Here is a 19,942-nt window from a genome sequence, read left to right as displayed (position 1 = left end):
ACATACTAAGCCACGCTATTAATCAACCACAGGGGCAGAATATGGGCAGTTTTACATTCACAAAGGGTTAGAAATTAATCTCTCATGTATTTCTCAGCTGTTTCTTTTATAAACAGTTATTTGAGTGTGTGCTCTGGCAATATGAAAAATGACACAGGGAGGAAAGCATCCAAGAAACAGTGGATTCAATGGAGGACTGCAATGAAGAGAGTCCCAGAATGATGAATGTGTGGCAGTCTCAGAGAACAAGTCCAGCCTCGTACAGGAAGACTAAGGAGATGGGTCCCAGGAAAAATGTAGATCAGAAAAACAGATAGTATGATGGAGACTATGAAAATCTTAAGGATAAAGTAAAGATAGGAAATGCAAGATGAAGGAAAAGTAATCAGAGATGACAGGAAAGATTAAGCAAGATTAAAGATTAAACAAGATTAAAAAAGGTAAGTTCTAGGATAACTCTAATGTTCCTAGTAACTGCGCAAATAGGTGTAACCATCATTATCCCGGGTGCCCTGCCTCTCAGGATCCAGGTATGGGGTTTTCATCCTTGATACGGCTTCCCACACCCCACGAGTTGGCATGGAAGCAGAGAAACACTTTAAGGTCCCAATGCAAACTTGGATGCTGTTGACTTCAGCAGGGACCACCATACAGTACAGATTTCCCTGTGTGCTTAGCAGCACTAGGGTCTCTATATTATGGGGTGACAACAGGAGAAGCCAATCCAGATGGCAATGGAATTTCATACTGGCTCTGCCATGGAGTGAAAACTAAGTTGATTTGAAACACACACACACAAAATGGTATTTTGTAGCACTTGAGTTTGTGGGGTAAGATTCAGTTTGTAACTGTAGTGTGGGTAGAGGAATTAGGAGAGAGAAGAGATGATAGTATTGACGATGTAAAATCCTCATCTCTCACATCAGGATGTCAGTAATAATATCTAAAGTTGATAAAGCCCAAATTAAGGGCATTTGCATATTATATGGAGATAACCACCAGAAGGACTAAGCACAGAAACGTTGAAAGTATTTACTTTTGGAGAGTGGGGCTGGGAACAGGGAGAATAATGCAGGAAATGGTTTGTATTAAAGTTTTATTTGTATATTTGTTTCAATGCTTGAAAATTATATATTATTTCAATTTTTTAAAAGTGTGCTCCTTTCTGTCAATTTTACTCTCTTTGCTACAGTGTAGTTGTTTAAATTGTCCTTGGTATCATTGTTCCTGTGTCTATGTAGACCACCTGTTTTGGAAGAAGGTGAGGTTATCAATCAAACAGCTAAGCAGTCACAGGCATTCACTTGCTAAGCTCCTTCCTCATTCTCATTTCCAAGAGTGCTCTCAAGGACACAAGAGAAGATGCTATTTAGTGCTGTCATTGTTTTGGATGTGGGGTAATAGGAAGCAGAGAAGCCTTAATTTTTAGCATCTAGGCTTCAGTTCCAAAGACTGCTATTGAAATGGGAAGCTCTGATTACAGCTTCTAAAGTGCACTGTTTTCTCTGTGCTACAGAACTGTCTTCTGAATTAGTATCAATAAAACGCTTTCTAACAGGATCTCCGACACCAGAAGTCACCACTGATGCCAATGTAATTACCATCCCTGGACGCTAGGCCTTGTCAGGCAGCACAGATAATCATCCACAACCTGGGGCCAATGATTACCCAGTCAGTCAACTGACATTGCTCACTGGGAGGTACTGCACGGTTAAGAGAGAGGAGAACTGCAATGTCCTTTCCTCAAAGTACTTCAAACTGAACAGTGCTGAGGGTGTGGAAGTGAAGGAAAGCTCACACACATCAAAAGACAGAAATAAACAAACCTATCCATTCTCAGTTACACAGACAGGGCTGTGGAGATTTGAGTTGGAACAGAATAAAAATGGACTTTTGCATCGCCTGGCCCCTGTTTGGTAAAAACCTCCTTGGTTTTATGTATTTCCTCTTTTCATTTTTTTGATGGTGTTATGAATTTCCTGTTTTCATTTCTTCTCCTGTCCACTAACTGGGCTCAACTACTGAATACTCCCTGTGTGCCATGATTTTTCTGGGCTTCCATGCTAATTATATGCTGTTCTGCTTGCCTGAAAGCTGTTCCTATCACTCGCCCTTTCAGCCTGCAAATTTTTCTCATCTATCAAGAGCTAGTGTAAACGTGACCTCTTCTATGGAGCCTTGCCTGAGTCACTCCATTTTAGTTCCAATCAGATACAGTGCTGTGAGCTTTGTGAGAGGAGGGACAGAGTTTATATCATTTGAAAATAATTAAAATTGTTAATATATGTAAAACACTTAGAACAGTGGTGACTGAAATGTAAGCAAATGTGTTTATTATTATTATTATTAGCATCATTATTATGATCAATGTTTGTATTTAGAAGCCCTAGCGTAACATCTGGCACATGAAAGTGGAAACTAAGCAAATGTTTCTTTGTTTGAATTCTTGGAACATTTCAGACAAACTGAGTTTTATTGATGAGAAGGTTGATGGGTGTTCTTGGCAGTGGTCATTATTCCAAGGTGAAAGTGAGGATGATTGCTTTAGCTATTGCAACTGAGAACACAGAATATCTTTTAAGAAGTAGAAGCTCTAACAGGTGAATAGGAGGATAGGAGGATATTCCAGATGATATGAAACTACTGAAAACAGATTTGCTGTTGGTTTTCAGAAAGTGTACCAGCCCTCAGGAAGATGGGCTTGTTTGGAGAGATACCTAATGTAACACAAATAACTTCATTTGCTTCAGCATTATCTGGAATAGATGGTTAATTAGTCTCAGACAGCTGTTTCCTTGCTCACCCGCCTTTGCTGTCTGTATGTGTGATGTGCACGTGTGTGCTGTCATCTGGGTGAGCCTATCTGGGCACAGTGATGGGTCATTAAGCTGTCTTCCCATATGGTGCATGTATAGTGTCTGAAGCACAGTTTCAGGAGATAGGTAACACTTCCACTCAGAGAGGCAATACATGACCCCTAGGGTTGTTACTAGATCTGTAGCTCTTTTGCTCTTCAAACACTACATGCATTTTGACATCTCACCATCTTTGTTCATTGTTCCATTCAGTGTTATGTCCTTCACCCCGTTGTTCACTGCTTACATAAATCCACTCAAGCCCAGTTCCTCCAGAGATTTCCCCATTGCTCCAACTCATAGACATCTCTTCCATCTCCATCATAATCGCTTGCTTTTTCTTTCTTTCTCTCTCCCTTTCTCTCTTTTTCTTTTCTTTCTCTTTTTTCTTTTTCTTTCTCTCTCTTTCTCTCTCTCTCCCTCCCTCCTTCCCTCCCTCCCTCCCTCACTGTGTCTCTCTCTATTTTTTCTGAAACAGGGTCTCACTCAGTTTCCCAGGCTAGAATGCACTGGTGTGATCACAGTTCACTGAAGTCTTGAACTCTTGAGCTCAATCAATCCTTACGCCTCAGCCTCTCAAGCAGTTGGGACTATAGGCCACCATGCCCAGCTAATCTTCCTTCCTTTCTTTTCTTTCCTTTCTTTCCCTTCTTTTCCTTCCTTCCTTCCTGCCTTCCTGCCTTCCTTTCTTCCTTTTCTCCCCTTCTCTCTCTTTCTCTCTTTCTCTTTCTTTCTTTCCTTCTTTCCTTCTTTCTCTCTCTCTTTCTCCCTTTCTTTCTCCCTTTCTCTCTTTCTTTCTCTCTCTCTCTCTTTCCCTCTCTCTCACTTTTTCTCTCTTTCTTTCTCTCTTTCTTTCTCTCTTTCTTTCCTTCTTTCTTTTGAGATAGGAGTCTCACTGTGTTGCTCAGACTGGTCTTCAACTCCTGGTCTCAGGCAATGCTCCCGATTCAGCCTTCCAAAGTGCTGGGATGACAGGTGTGAGCCACTGTGCCCAGCCAGTTATAGATTTCTGACACTAATTTCTCCAATAGTTACATTTTATGTTGTGAAAACACATTGTTGGCTTTTATTAACATTTGAATGTGATTTGCTATTTGCTGTCAAGTATGCTAGTCTGAGCTCCCTGAGTAGACTGTTGGATCTTTAAGCAGATGCTGTACTATGCCTCTTTGTAGTTTCTACCACATTTAGCACAGTTACATGAGTATATAGGTGCTCAATAGGTGTTCCCTTAGGAATGAATGGATAACCCTCCTGGGAATCCATTCAAAAGGATTTTCCTGAGAACTCCTTAAAGACTTATCTGCTTTCTACTTTAGACTGTCAACACATGTTAAAGGATAAAAGATGCAGATTTGAAACACATAGATTTACATTTTAAAATGCTGTGGCATATTTGTTAATATACTTCACAGTCTGAATGCAAGTTTAGGTTAGTTACCCTCAAGGACAAAGCTACTGGACTCTTGAGGATTCAAATAGTCTCATAAAAATCATCACAATGTTATCATTGTTAAGGGAACATTTTGTAATAAGTGGGCATCTTTGAGAATGTTTCCTAGGGAAAGTGCTAAGTGCAATCTAGTGCATGGAAGTCCCACAGTACTCTGCCAACAACCTGCACTTCTTTATGGCCACTTCACTTGAATGGCGCAGTTCTTTGAGTGTCCATGTAGTCAACTAATCAGTCTGTGGTAAGAGTGAATTAAGGTGACTGACTTTCCAACATCCTTTAAAGTTATTTGATTTAAGGTCGCTGAGCTAGGTGGTTTATGGATATTTCAGTATTCCTGGAATAATTCATGTAAACTTTTTCCTTGTATCCAATCTATTATGAGGGTAAGAGCAATGAAGCCCAGTGCTGATTTCTCTGTTTCACTGGCTAATCAGTAATTCTAACATTGTTTGCCAGCTAAGTGGAACAGGCACTCTTGTCACCATCATGATTCATTGCCCACCGAAAGCACAGAGCTGCCCTTAATCTAATTCTTAATAAAACCTTGCAAACTAGGTATACTGTTTCAATTTGCACATGGAAAACAGATGTTCATGAAGGCTGAGGGACTGGCCCACGATCTCACACCAAGTAGATAAAGAAGCTGGACCATGGAAGCAATTCTGTGCCTTAAAGTACAATTGTCTTTCTAATTCCTCTGGAGCATGATTGTCTTTTCCATGCTGAATCTAATGATTACAAATCTCAAATGAGCCCTAAACATGGCCCCGTAATCCTACTCCATTCTCCTAGGAAATTCTCCTTCCCACTCTCTGAAACAACTTTTTAATATCTTCTCTATCCTCATTCTTCCACATCCTTACAGCATTATTCACTAGAAAATAGAAACCATCAGAAGAAACATATTTCCACATTCTCAGTGCCTCATATACCAGTCATGATGGTACCCACTCTCTCTGTCTTCCTTACTGTTGTCACAGGAATGTCCCCATTAACAACCAACTCTCCACTTGGCTCCGGATCCCAACCTCTCTCATCTTTATTCTTTTGATCCTTCTTTCTTTTCCAATATCAATACCTCTTTTTCTACCTGATCATTCCTTTCAGTAGCCAAACATGACTCCAGTCCCTCCTGTTTTAAAAAATTCCTCCCTTTGCCCCCCAAGTCACCCTTTAGCTATTAGTGTATTTGTGTACTCCCATTATCAGAAAAACTTCTTTTGACAGTTATCTACTACATCTTCTATCCAATGCAATATGGCTTCCATGGCTCTTATTTCACAGAATGTGCTCTTGTTAAGTTCTCCAGGGACCTCTGTGTTGCCAAATCCAGTGGTTACCTCTCTAGTCTCATTTCTTTTTTTTTTTTTCACCTTCAACTTTTATTTTAATTTCCAAGGTATATGTATAGGATGTGCAGTTTATTACATAGGTAAATACATGTCTTGGTGGTTTGCTGCACAGATCAACCAATCACCCAGGTATTAAGCCCAGCATCCCTTAGCTATTCTTCTGGATGATCTCCCTCCCCCAATCCCCACCCCTGATAGGCCCCAGTGTGTGTTGTTCCCCATCCTGTGTCCATGTGTTCTCATCATTCAGCTCTCATTTATAAGTGAGAACGGGCAGTGTTTGGTTTTCTGTTCCTGTGTTAGTTTGCTGAGGATAATAGCTTCCAGCTCAATCCATGTCCCTGTGGAAGACATGTTACTGTACCTTTTTATGGCTGTGTAGTATTTTATGGTGTATATGTACACATTTTCTTTTTCCAGTCTATCATTGATAGGCATTTGGGTTGAATCTCATTTGATCTCTCATCAGCATTCTACCCAACTGATAACTTTCCCATGGAGCAAGCTTTTAGGGGAAAGATTATTCCACTTCTAAACACTTTTAATTTGAGGGGTCAGTAGAATATATAGGAGGTAGAAAACTTTGCTTTTGTTGAGTTTTGGTGAAGTAACCTAAGATGAAAGTGCAGAGTGAGAAGAGAAGAGACTCCAGGACTACGCCTGAGGGTACAGGCAGAAGCAGGGAGGGCTACAAAGAAGACTGAGAAGGTAGGAGGAGATAACAGAGACAAGGTTAGAAGTCAAGGACAAAAAGAGTTGTCATAAAAAAAAAAAAAAAGAGTGGTCAGAATCAAAGGCCAGAGAAAGATCAGGTAAATAGGAACTAGTAAGAGTATATTGTCTTTGGCAATTAAGAGTTTATTGGTTGCCATTTATAAATAATTTAAGGATGACGACAGAGGCTGATGGTATTAAGGCCTGACTGCATTTTTCTGAAGAGCAAGCCAGCAAGTGTAGGCATTCTTTTGGGAGGTTTGGTTATGAAGAGAAGAAGATAAGTGGATAGTGTCTAGAGCAGAATAAGAATTGAGGAAGGTTTTGAAAAAAACATCAGGTTATATCTGAGTTTGCTCAGAGAGGGTACAGAAGAGGGCCTCCCTAATATCACAGCATTATGCAACAACTAAAAATAGAATCTATTTCTTCTGCCTCCAGGATAATTGAGATAATACATGTGTAAGAGTTTAAAAAAACTATAAAATACAATAAGAATTTGATTTAGTGTTCTTTTTTCCACTATATTTTAATTCATTACCAGGAAGTCAGTGGATTGCATTTTTAACTATATAACACACCCTTTACCTCACTCACTGCAACAAGAACCTCACTGCTATTTATTCAGCAGTTCTTAAATGATTGATTTGTTGTGGATGATCTTTTGCTTGCTTCCTTTTGAAAGAGTGAGGGATTTCTGGAGTAAATGTTTGCCAGCCTGAATATCCCTGTTTACTTGTCCTAGGCTAACAGATAACTGGATGGGCCATATTGTTATACAGGCCTGATGAATGCCAAATGTTCAGCTCTATATCTACAGGATTACACCTTTCTGAAAAAAGAATGCATAATATAACTTCTGTCAAATAAACTTGTGATGTATTTGTTTCTAGGCCTCAAATTTCAAGATCTCCCTCAAAACTTTGGAAGGACAAGCCTAATTCTCTTTGCCAGGCATCAGACCAGACATCAGCTTATAAACTCAAGATGTTCCATAATTCTTTCAATATGAATTCTAATTATCTTTGCTCCTTCTAAAAGAAGGTAAAAGTATAACAATGTGAAATCTAATTCTGTGGACTCAAGGGGCAGAAATCAGTGACCTGATATTCAGAGGCCTATATTAATTATTCATTTTATTTTTCTCACCTCTGTAATTTGTAAGTAGAGTTGCAAGGGTTCTTGTTCTTCAATACTATTTTAGATTATACACTCTCAAATGAATGGATAGTTCTCAATGCCTATGATGTGCTTGATTCACACAGACTAGCCTAGGTTGTCTGAAATGAAGTCAGGGAGATGCATGCAATGACCTGTAAGGTGTTGTTTCTGTGTCTTTGTAGCTTGAGGTCTCTTGTGGATAAAAATCTATAGCCTTTTATTATGACAGCTCATTATACCATAGAAAAAATTAAACTGAAAGACAGATCATATCTTCCATGAACACTGCTACTGTTTGATGTAGTGTCTCCTGCATGAATGAAATGACTGCCACTCAGAAGGTCTCATGGTCTGAGAACAAACGTGACCTGGAAATTCATCTGTATTTTTATAACTCTGTGTATGGTGAGAAGGTTTCCTTAGTCTAGACTGCATGAGGCCATTTTTTTTCTTCTCTCTCACCTCTCTTGTTGCTATTCCTCTAAATCATCATCCACCTAAGATGAAGGAATGCTTATGCTATTTTTGTTTGTCCAGGGCTCAGATCTTTCTCAGCTCACTCAGATATGCTGCCCCAGTATCTTTTATTGAAAACTTTTCCCTATGGACTCAGATTGACCTGGGTTTAAATCTTGAGTGCTTTGGACCATATACTTAGTCTTTCTATAACTAAGTTTTGCCCTTGTAAAACTGGAATAATACTACAAACTGTGTAACATTTGTGAGGGGGTAAAGATAATGTATGTGATAATCATATAACAAGCTCTTGATAAACAATAGTTACATTATTAAATTGGCTATCTATTTTTTCTTTCTATAAAGCATTGCTTGCCTAATCATCGATTTCCTTGGAGTTCTTCTATCAAGTAGTTATCAAGGGTAAGGATGGAAACCAAATAAATATTTCTTGTAAGTGTGATTTATTTAGGTACCAGAAGAGGCTGCAAAATTAGATGGAAAGAGTGTAGGGCTAGAAAGGTAACAAGTTCCTGGTTCTGGTATTGCCAGTTCTTATATTAAATAGCAGTGTTATCTGTATATGATTACCCATCTATGAAAAACTCTAAGTTATTAGAAAGATCGCATTCATCATTGATGAAAGACATCCTTCAGGCATCTGGAATCTCATGTAAACCTCATGTAGATTGAGTTTAATTCAATTAAATAGCTATTTATTGAATGATCATTATGGACTGTGCTTGGCAATGTGAGGGATAATAAACAAAGGTTACACATATACACACATTTATTGAGAACTGTCATGAGTTGAATTGTGTCACCCCAAATTTATATGTTGGAGTTCTAACCCCTAGTAGATATGTGGATGTAGATACACATCCTAGTAGGTATAGTAGGATGTGGCCTTATTTGGAAATAGGGTCTTTACAGATGTAATCAAGTTAAAATGAAGTAATTAGGGTAGGCCCTAATCAAATATGACTGGTGCATATTCGACATGCACAGAGGAAGAGAATTTGAAACACAAGGAAAAGGTGACCAAGGAGATAGGTCCAGAATGGCTCCTTCCCTTATAGCCCTCAGAGGAACCAACCCTGCTGGCACTTTGGTCTCAGACTTCTGGCCTCCAGAACTGTGAGACAATAAATTTCTCTTGTTTCAGCCACCTAGTTTGTGGTTCTTTGTTATGGCAGCCATAGCAAACTGATATGAAGATCTACTATGTGCTAGTAACTGGGAAACAACATTGAACAGGGCACTGCTCTTTGTTTCAGGGGAAGGAGTTTGGAAAAGAAGCAGATGCTTCAATTCCATGTAATAAGCCTGCTCCAAGAGAAGTATGCACAGGGTGTCATGGGAGGACAGTGAAGGACAATTGAGCATTACCAAAGGTTTGTTTAAGGCTCCTCAGCAGGGACTCCTAAGCCAGATTTTTGAAGTAAGAGTGCAAGAATGAGTGCAAGAAGCAAGTGTTCTGGGCAGAGAACACTGTTTATATGAGGCAGTATATGCAAAGACGTGGATGTCTGAGTAGGTGTGGCACTGTTGTAGAACTGTAAGTAATCCAACATGGCCAGAGCTTAAGAGCAGTGAAAGATAAGGCTGGAGAGGTGAGCAAGTTCCAGGTCAGTAGCGGAAGGCTCTCTGGAGCAAGGGGAGGGTCCAGGACCTTGAGGTAGGTCTTCTGTGATTGGCAATTGGGAGGACATAGGCTATGTTAGGTAGGAGGGAAATTGTAAACAAAAGTGAAGGCATATATTTATTTGGCAGTGAGCATTCTTGTCTGGTTAAAATAGACGTCCTCCTGAGAAGCAGAGCAAGCAAGTGAGAAGATAAGAAGTAAGATAAAGTCCCTCAAAGGACCAGAAGTATGACAAACTGGGAGTGCTTTGAGGGCAGGGCTAGTATCTTGTTTAGTGCCTGCAGTAGAACAGTGGCTCAAGAAACAATTGCTGAATAAGTGAAGGGAGAAACGGTGAAATTCTGTCCTTTTACTGAATTCAGCAGGGACTTTTAGGTTACAGAGGTTTGGTTTTGAAATCTAGGCTCTGCTAGCAATTTTTTTTAACCTTGTTGAGTTTCATCCTCTTTATTTCTAATTGTAAGTATACTAATACTGATGGTATTAGTGATAACTATATGGGATAATTTATATGGAACTACATAGAACTTAAAAATTCCATTTGATCAATATTTATTAAGAAGCTACTATATGCCAAGCTCTGTGGTAGGCTTTAGGAATAGAAAGATAAACAAGACCCAATCTCTGCCTTTAAGGAATTTACTTTCTGTTGGGGGGATGGGGAAGCAGACATCTGAACAGATAAAAGAACTGCGACGCGATATAATAAGGACTAGCATAGAGCTAAGAACAGAGCACCGTGGGTGCACAGAGAAGGGACAGTTACGCCAGCCAGACGGCAGGATAGTGTTGGGGAATACTTCCTGGAGGAAGTGATGCTTAAGCTGATTCATGAACAATGATACACAATTAGGTGAAGGAAGAAGAAGGAATTCCAAACATAGGGAACAACAGGCTTCCTTTGCAGCTGTGTTTTTCTAGTTCCTGTGCCTGTGCAATTCCCTTGCTGAAAATATACCCCATTTGGCTTGGCGAAAGCAAAAACACCCTCCCTAGCTCTCGTTAGACTCCTGAAGGCTGGATTGTGCTCTGACCAGCCTCAGCTATTGGCTGGGTTCTCTTTAAACTAAACAGGCCTTCAGAAACCCTTCATGTAGCCACCTGCCTGATCTCCTCACTCTCTTTCTCCTGCCTTCTTTCTTTTCCTTCTGTCCTCCCTCGGTATCTGCTTTCTTCTTCCTCTCATTAAACATTTCCTGTGTCTATGTGTGTAAACTATGGGCTGTGCCTGGAGATACAGGGGATAAAAGCATATATCTAACTCATAAGGAACTCAAAATTGAGAGTAGGGTCAGCAAGTTATGACCCATTGACCAGATCTGCCTGTTTTTGTAAATAAAGTTTTATTGGAACATGCCCACGCCCATTCATCTATGTACTTGGCTATGGCTGCTTTCATGCTACAATAGCTGAGTTGTGTAGTTGCAATAGAGACCATGTGGCTTGCAAAGCCTAAAATATTTACCATCTGGCCCTTTACAGAAAAAGTTTGCTGGCCCCTGTTCTAGTGTTTATATATGGCAGAAGTGGTGGGGATAGATGGACAAGTAAAGAGGTAATGTACCCCCTGTAAGATAAGTTTTTCAAAAGGGTACGATAGAAGGAGAGTTCCTAACCCATACTTGGAGGTTGAGAAAAGAACTGAGAGCTAAAAAAAGTGACAAGTACGCTTAGAGCTAAAGGATAAAACGGAGTTAAGAGGGAAAGGAAGATCATTCTTGGCAGAGACAGTAGCATGTGCAAAGCCAGGCAATGAAAGAAAAATATGCAGTTCTCTATTGCAAAAAGAGGAACCGGTGAAAGATAAGGCTGGAAATAAGTTTGGGCCAGGTCATTAAGGATCCTAAATATGAAAGTCATATTAAGGATTTTAGCAATGCCCTATAATCTCTCCCATAGGTAACTGAGAACCTGTGAAGGATTTTAAGTAGAGTAGTGCTAAAGCAAATGTGTGCTCTAGAAAGATCACTCTGGCTATAGGATAGTTAACATTTACTGGACATTTATTCTATGCCAGGTCTGTGCTAAATGCTCTTTGCATCTGGAAATGTCTATTGAGTAGCTGGACAGCGCTGGCAACCAGGTAGAAAGAGGTGAAACATGGGGAACAGATATGGATGTATGAGAACCAGGGATCTCCCTGAGGAATGGAAAGACGTAGAGCACCACTCTTGTTTGGAGGCATGAGGAGAAGTAGAACAACAAGGGTGATTGCAAAGGGGAGTCTAATGTCATGAAACACAAACAGAGAGTAAATAAGAAGGAGTGGATAGTGAAAATCAGATATTGTAAAGAGAGCTAAGAGAAGAAAAGTGGAAAAACAAGTAGGGGGCAGGGAACTGGTAAGAAGCAGATCAGAGCTGACTTAAAAGAGACCAATTTCAGCAGAAAAGTTGAGAAACAAGCTGGATTATAGGGTTAAGAAGTGGTTGGAAGTGAGAAAATGGAGGTCACTGCCACTGAACACTTGTTTGAGAGATATATCTTTTTAAAGAAGAATAGAAATATGACTGTGGCTGGATTTCTTAAAATTAGGCTGTAATTCAGCAGCTTTGGTAACTTTTCTGATTCATGAGGAAAATTTCTCATCTCAAATATCTGGTCATTTGAAGTAATACTGGAGATCAAATTATGCAAATATGCTGCATGACTAAATTAAAGGCCTATTCATGTGAGCATTAGTTAGTAATGGGAGTTATATACTGCATTATTAGAAAATGGGGCAGCATATTTTAGTGCTTAAAAATTTAATCAGAGTAACTTCCAGAAGGAGGAAAAGGCTCATTTTTAACACAAGATTTGAATCATGGCTAATTTTTTTTTTTTTTCAGAAATCCATTCTTCCAAGATGGCCATCCCTGCACATGCCCTCATTTCTGACTTTCTGCTGCACAAGCAATCAGTATTCGTGCAAGGCTAATGGGATACACAAGAACAATTAGTAGCTCTGCCAGTACCAATATTGTACTTGTCTCTTTAAAGAGCTCAAAATATTAAATAACAATTGAAAAGAACATTTCTTCTAGACCCCTCATTAGATTGATTTTACAGATGAGTAAACTGAATCATAGAGAAACAAGATAGTGGAAATGAGAAGTCTTACTTTGGTTCTATCTCACACCACTATAAGGCTGTGCCTATTATATTTGTAATTAAGCTGTTGTCCAGATAAAGAATAACTCCCTCTTGGCTTTGACTTTTAGATACCAACAGATTTTTAAATTCCGGCAGTTGAAAAGGTAATTTTTTTTTTTCTTTCAAAAGTGGGTTTGTAACTATTGGCCTAAATTACTTTAGAAAACTATAGCTGTACTTTCAACATAAGGCCATCCACTCAACTCTGAGCCTAGACTCTTTGAGAAATAAGAAGGTATAGGAAATTTGGCAAGTATTTTTCTCTTGTATCTTTAAATCTCAGTAAGTTCACAACATTTTCCTAACCAATATTGGAACAAGAAATTATTACGGGGCGGCGGGGGTGGGGTGGTTACTAGTCTCACCCTTTAAGGACAATTAATTTTTCTACTTCACAAGTTTAACTTCTTATTTGGATCACAATATGCTACTAAAATACTTAAAAGGTCACTTTTTCAGGCCAACTGCAAATGATGTTTTCATTATAGAAAAGTTATGTAAAAGTGGAAAAGAGATGTAAGTCCATTAACGTGTAAAATGCACCACAGCAATGGGAAAAAATGTTTTAATTAAATATGTATGAGCTCTATCGTGCACAAATGTTTTGTTCAAATGGATGACTCCAAGAGCTCTGTGATTCCACTTCAGTGTCTAATAGGCACCACTCACTTTAACCTTCAGCAAGTCCTTTATGAATGCTATCCACCCAAGTGTACAAAAATGCCAATTCATGTCGGGCCATCAGTATTATTGTTATTTCTTATTCTGTAAAGGCTGCATTTTGAACATTTTAATAAGGGTCAAAGCATTCCAAGTCAATCTAGTTGGCAATTGTTGGAAACACAGGAGGTGCTTTAAAAACTGAGTTGGTAATAATTTCATTCTTCCCCGTTTTGATTAGAGTTTACAAATATAACTGTCAGCTAGTTATCATGGTGAGGTTATGGATCAGCCCTCCTCCAAGTAATATAAACTTCTTAATACAGTCTTCAGGCTATGAATCTACCATAACACTGCCAGTGTTTTGATATCATCAGTATATTCATCTTCCTTTATTTCAAGCTATGTTAGATTTTACCTCTTCTATTATCTACTGTAATTTTTTGCTGACAAACCAACTGCTAGTAAATACATATGTTGAGTGATGGTGATTATGTGAAGAATGAGGGGCAAGATCCCTTTGGTGTAGTGTGTGTGCACCCATGTGTGCATGAAGAAATGTGTGTATGTGTGATGTGCATGCAAATAATATAGGTCTAAGGGAAATACTGTACTCTTCTTGAGGGTAAGGATCATGTCTTATTCACTGTCACATCCCTAGTACTTAACACTGTCTCTGGCACATAAATGATGTCTAAGGAGTGTTTTTTGCATGAATGAGTGAAGGGTACTAATGGTCCATGTTCCCATTGGCAAAATAAGGCTTCCAGTTTAAAAATGAGACTGGAGGTCCACCTACAACAATCTGTTGTGCTTTCGGTTTTTACAGGCTGATTTCTATGCACACGGCATTATGCTGGGACTTGTGAGGAAAGCAAGGAAACTGAATACACAGAACTTGGACTTGAGAAGCTTCCAGTCTAATTGGGGAGACAAGATACATACAAGTGAAAACTTAACTCCTAATTCTAGAGAGAGAATAATGGCATGCCAAATGTATTTTTTTCATGTCAAATGTAACCACTGCGTGAGTTCAGAAGAAAAGAGGCTGTTCTGTACTGCAACCATTAAAGAAAGCTACCTAAATCAGGCAGGAATTGAGTTATACCTTTGAGGATAAAAGACAGCAGGGAAGGAAAGGAAATGTCTGTCCAGGAGGAGTGGGTAGAGAATACAGATGAGCAAAGTTATTAAGATAAGAATAGATTTTTTGGGACTTAAAATTTAGGAAGCAGTCTTTAGACTTTGAAAAATAAATATGATGGTAGAGACAAATATAACAAGGAAATAAATAAGCATGCACGTTTTGTATAGTAATCACTTCATACCTAAACTCCTTGGTGAAAAAAAATGTTGAAACTTAGACACATTCTCCATGTTGCAAACTCAGGGGAAGTGAGTGAAATGTCAGAGGGCATGGCAGCATTCCCAGAGGTTAGTGAGTATCAGGTAGGCTTTGCCAAGCATGAGGGAGGTGGTGATATTTGACTTCTGAGGGGATGAACAGGTAGGTGGGATCTGGGCAGATTTTCAGACAAAAAATTCTGTTGTGAAGTGGCTTTTGGTTTTAACATAGATGTGACTCTCCTAAAGTCTTAGGTGACCCGATGTACTTTTGAAACTATTCATTGATTGTACAAATTTCTATTTATTTTACATTTTTAAGGACACAGAAAGATCTAAACTGTGTGCATAACTATTCTACAAACCAAAATGAAGACCAAAATGAAATACATAAAGGAAAAGTTTGAAATTTTGTCTTTAAGATACAGGGAAAAAAAATCACACATCAGTAAAATCAAGAATAAATATCAGCCTGAAGGAGGAGCAATAATCAATAAACATTTAAAAACAACTGGGGGGCCAGGTGTGGTGGCTCACGCCTGTAATCCCAGCACTTTAGGAGGCCTAGGCAGGCAGATCATTTGAGATCAGGAGTTCTAGACCAGCCTGGTCGACATGGTGAAACCCTGTCTCTACTAAAATTACAAAAATTAGCTAGGTGTGGTGGTGCACACCTGTAATCCCACCTACATGGGAGGCTGAGGCAGGAGAATCGCTTGAACTGGAAAGATGGAGGCTGCAGGGAGCTGAGATCACACCACTGCACTCCAGTCTGGGTAACAAAGTGAGACTCCCTCTAAAAAAAAAAAAAAACAAATACCAAAAAACAAAAAACAACTGGGGTCTTTCTTTTCTAACCATATCTGGACATTGGTGAAAATAGTCCTTATTAAAGATAATCATAGCCATGGAGATAAATCATCCATGTATTGCATTAATGTGTGAGAGTATATATTTAGAACAAATTTAGCAAATAATTTTTAAAGTTTTCAATAAATACTTTAAGTTACTTATATGGACATTTTAAATTCGCATTCATTAATGGATTCTTGATTGAATAAAAAATTAACTTCTGAAAATATTTCCTAAATAAAGTACATCTATGCATGGATGCACTATGATGTTTCAACCAACATTAATTATATCCTTTTGATTTCTACTGTCTTGTTCAAAAACGCTAATAAGACCTGCACTACTTCATAGTTAATAGGAGTGTGGTGCTTGTTGCTTAGGCAACCGGAGGAATAAATGCAGGTCAGAATGTGCTTCAAGAAAAACAAAAGCTAGAATATGATACTGAGTGGAAACTAAGTAAGTCTAACAGATTTTTCACCACATTAAAGAAATATGTTTCTTACAGCAAGCCAATCATATTCATGTATTTAACTAAGTTTGCAATTACATAAATTAGATTATGTAGATCAATAAATAATTTTTATAAAGGTAGAAATTAATCGCTTATGATACTAGTAGCAAATAAATGGTGTATAACAGCATGTAAAGCACTAATTGATTATACCACTTCATGATTTGCTTCATTTTCATAATTAATGAACTCCTCTAAATGGCAATTCAAAGTTTTTTTAAAAGATAATTCTGTCTCATGAAGAAAGTATTTGATTGGTCCATCTAAATTAATAATATTTTCTTATTTTCTAGAAAATTATACCAAATACTTTGAATTAAACAAGTAAAGAATATAATCTATGATTAGCCCTTGGTTACATCACATATACCCAGGATTTTGCCTTCCATATAAATTTTGAAGGCTTATACATGATTCATTCATGAATAATTTTTACAATCTCTCTTTGAATGCTTATTTGAAACCTGTTTGATTAACCTTTAAGTTCGAGGCTTTCAAAAAGGTATTATATTTGCTCATAAGTGTTTAACATTCGGAGGAAAAATAAGCGGAATTAAAGTCTTTCAGCGTGGCCAAATGATCCAGGAAATCCAAAGACCTAACTTCTCATGGGACCAGAATAAATTTGGACAAGGATTTGAAGGGTGGGAATGAGAAACCCTTATTTCAAGTAGACATAGGGAGAAATAATTAAGATATTGAAATGTACAGTAAACATAAATAATAATAAAAAGACTTCAATTCTGTTTGATAGTTCCTCTAATTCTTAATGCCATCTGTTTAGTGTCTTAAGTCTGTCCTAAATCTGCTCAGTGTTCTAAGACTTTCATAGCAATTGAAGAACTTTCACTTTTTTCCATTTCAATACCCAAATATCTTGTCTATATAACCAGTGATAGTACTTGATAAACACAAGAAAAATAACAGTAGCTGCATATCTCAGTATAAAAAAACCAACAAATCACTCATAAAGCATTCTGTGCATATAATTACTTAGAGCTCATATATCTTACTATATTTATGTCTTTTATTTTTAAAAACTCTTGGGCATACATACTTTTGGAGAAGGAGCAGAAGTCAAATAATGTTAATAATCTTCCAATCTATAATACTCAAGTCAACCTCAGAGAAAAGTAGTCTAAGATAGAAATCAAAAAATCTAACCAGCTCTCACTATTGTGTTATCATTTCTGGTACTAGTAAGCTGCAGGTGTCAGCCCTATTATTTTATTTAGGCAGGGCTATTACTTAGTTCCACAAGTCATTTGTGTGCTACATGCCCGTGTTATGTAGGTCTCTCTAAATTTAGGGATCAGTGATATGTCAGATGGGTACTTAAAATAAAGGAAAGGTAATAGAGCTGTGACGTAGCTTAACAAGGGGAACTGATGAGCACCGGGGGAGGTATGGGAATGATTAGAAAGCTGAATTGTTGGTTTGCACGGTTCCCCATCCTCCTTCCTCACCTATATGCAAAACGGTGGAAACTTAGCACATGCCAGGTTTAGACTGCATGTAGAGCAGAATTCAGAAGTACATGACTATACTTAGTCCACCAACCTCTCTTTCTAAATATTGACAGCTAAATAACCAAAGTGTTTATTTTCCGTCTAAAGTAATAAACAATACTTCATCGTTCTTCAATCAGCATGTGGAAGTAAACGCTCTCCATAAATGACCATCTGAAGCAATTTGCTAATGATTTAAACTGCTTATTGAACAATTATCAGGAAAAGAAATGATCTTCACACCATAAACACAGCAAATTGTCTCATTAACCACTAAATGCTGATGCTCAAGTGAAATAATATAATAATCAAGAATTAGCTGAAGAGTGATATAATCCAAGTATTCTAAGATTACAAATTTATAAAAAAATCATACAAAGAATGACAGGGAGAATATCAGTATTAATCTTCTTTCACTGCCTATAAATAGTACTCTTACCAGTTCATTCATATAACATATATGTATATGGATACATATAGATCTCATTTTTTAGCAAGAGTCTATATGTACACAGTAAGTTCAGTCCTAAGGGCATCCAATTTTCCAATGCAGTTACATACATAAATCTGACCGATTTTGGTGCAAATCAGGCTGCCTCTGAGCCATGTAAGACACATAAGAAGCAAAGACAGACAAAAGGCAGCTCCGTGGACACAGAGAGCGTCTTACCATAAACTGCACATTGTCAAATCCATTAGCCATCAGGTGGTTCTCGTACTGAGGTAGCCCAATGCTTTCCAACCATTGTCCCACTGTTTGGACAGGGCATCTGGGTCCTGTAAGAGGATGAAGAGGGAAGCGTTTAAGCAGGGAGTAGCCGTCCACGGGGTAATAGCGGTAGTCCTGGGCTGAGAGGTGGCATTGCCACATCATGCCCCTGGGAAAGTTGCTATCAAAGGAGCCCGCCAGCTTGACAGATTAATGTTCTCAGCGAGAGAGCAAAGTCAGAAGTAAAACATAGTTTGTCAGGCAGGCTGTGGAGTATGACTTGATCCTAGCTCCACATTTCTTACATATTAATCTTTACTACCGACCAGTACGTCATACAGCCCCCAAAACCAGGCAGCAGAAGAAGGCATATCAAGCTGTCAGCTTGGGCTGGTCTGCGTTCTATGTGATTGTTGGAGTACTCCACAATGAGCAATGCACGGCCGGCAGCCAGAATTCTTTTTTATCAAGTACTCCTACACTCATCAGTATGCAGCTCCATGCTCCTTGCTCCCCCTCGCTCGCTCCCCTTCATTACCCAGCCCAGGCTACACCTCGCATTTTCAATAATAGCCATCAGATAAGGCAGATTTTTTTTGTCTGCAAGCTGTAAGCCTGCTGCTGCTGCTTCCTCCTACACACCCATCCAAGCGTCAATCTTGAATGATGAGAGCAGTCAAAACAAATGCAGAAAATAGCAAGATTCAAAAGCAAACCAAAGTGCTTAAATCTGAATTGAATCTTCATACTGGTTATACGTTACAGAGCTATTTGTTGTGGAATTTTACGTTTCAAAAGACACCAGGAAACGCGAAGCTTGAACTATAGCTTGTAACAGAGCTCACGACAGGTTCCCTTTTTCCTTTTCCTTTCTTTCCTGTCTTTTCTTCTTCTTTTTTAAATGCAGCACAGATAAAACGTTTCTGATCTGAAGCTTTGCAGTGTTTGGAGAATAATTATTCTGTTTCTTTACCATGCTATAGCAAAATAAGCCTCTCCGAGAGATATATTTTTTTCTTTTTTGAAATACTGCAAAACACAGAAACTGCATCGCAATCTTGAAGTCAAGATAATTTATTTCTTGTTTGCATGGTTTCTTCCAAACAAAAGTATTATTAGGCACAAGAAATCCTTTTTCCCCTTTGATATTTATAACCCAATCTACCAGGGTTACCATTCTAAATTAGCTATAAAGGTAACATTAACAGGGTATAATTTTTTTTTAATAAAGAAGATGAGCCCTAACCCAAAATAATTCAAGAATAACAGATGTAAATGTGTGAGTTTCACTGAATGGCAGATAGACTTGGTAATTTATTTAACAATTGGGAGAAACCAGGGATTAAGAATAGAACCCACAGGACTAGATCATCAGAAGAAACAGACTCTTAAGATTGGGAGAGAAGTTGCAGAAAGGTTAGTCTAACCCTTTTCCTAAAGGAGGCATCCCTGGCTAAAATGTTCCTAGAAGAATATCTTCCAGCTTCTACTTGAATACTGCCTATAACAGAGCTCTTACTACTTCTCACGAAGCCTCAATTTATTAGAAAGATATTTCACTTCCTACCTTGCTTCTACTCA

General features: G+C 38.4%; 1 protein-coding gene across 1 annotated transcript in view; it reads right to left on the bottom strand.

Moving 5' to 3' along the window:
• LOC108543476 (ankyrin repeat and sterile alpha motif domain-containing protein 1B-like) overlaps positions 1-19,942 on the bottom strand; it is a 520,103-nt gene that overhangs the window by 414,042 nt on the left and 86,119 nt on the right. The window contains 1 exon segment of the mRNA XM_017893958.1: positions 18,323-18,429. Within this exon segment, the coding sequence (XP_017749447.1) occupies positions 18,323-18,429 (107 nt within the window).

The sequence above is a fragment of the Rhinopithecus bieti genome, unplaced genomic scaffold, assembly GCF_001698545.2.
Source record: "Rhinopithecus bieti isolate Rb0 unplaced genomic scaffold, ASM169854v2 scaffold_23405, whole genome shotgun sequence".
In the NCBI taxonomy this organism is placed as follows: domain Eukaryota; kingdom Metazoa; phylum Chordata; class Mammalia; order Primates; family Cercopithecidae; genus Rhinopithecus; species Rhinopithecus bieti.
This window is presented reverse-complemented; position numbering and strand designations above follow the sequence as displayed.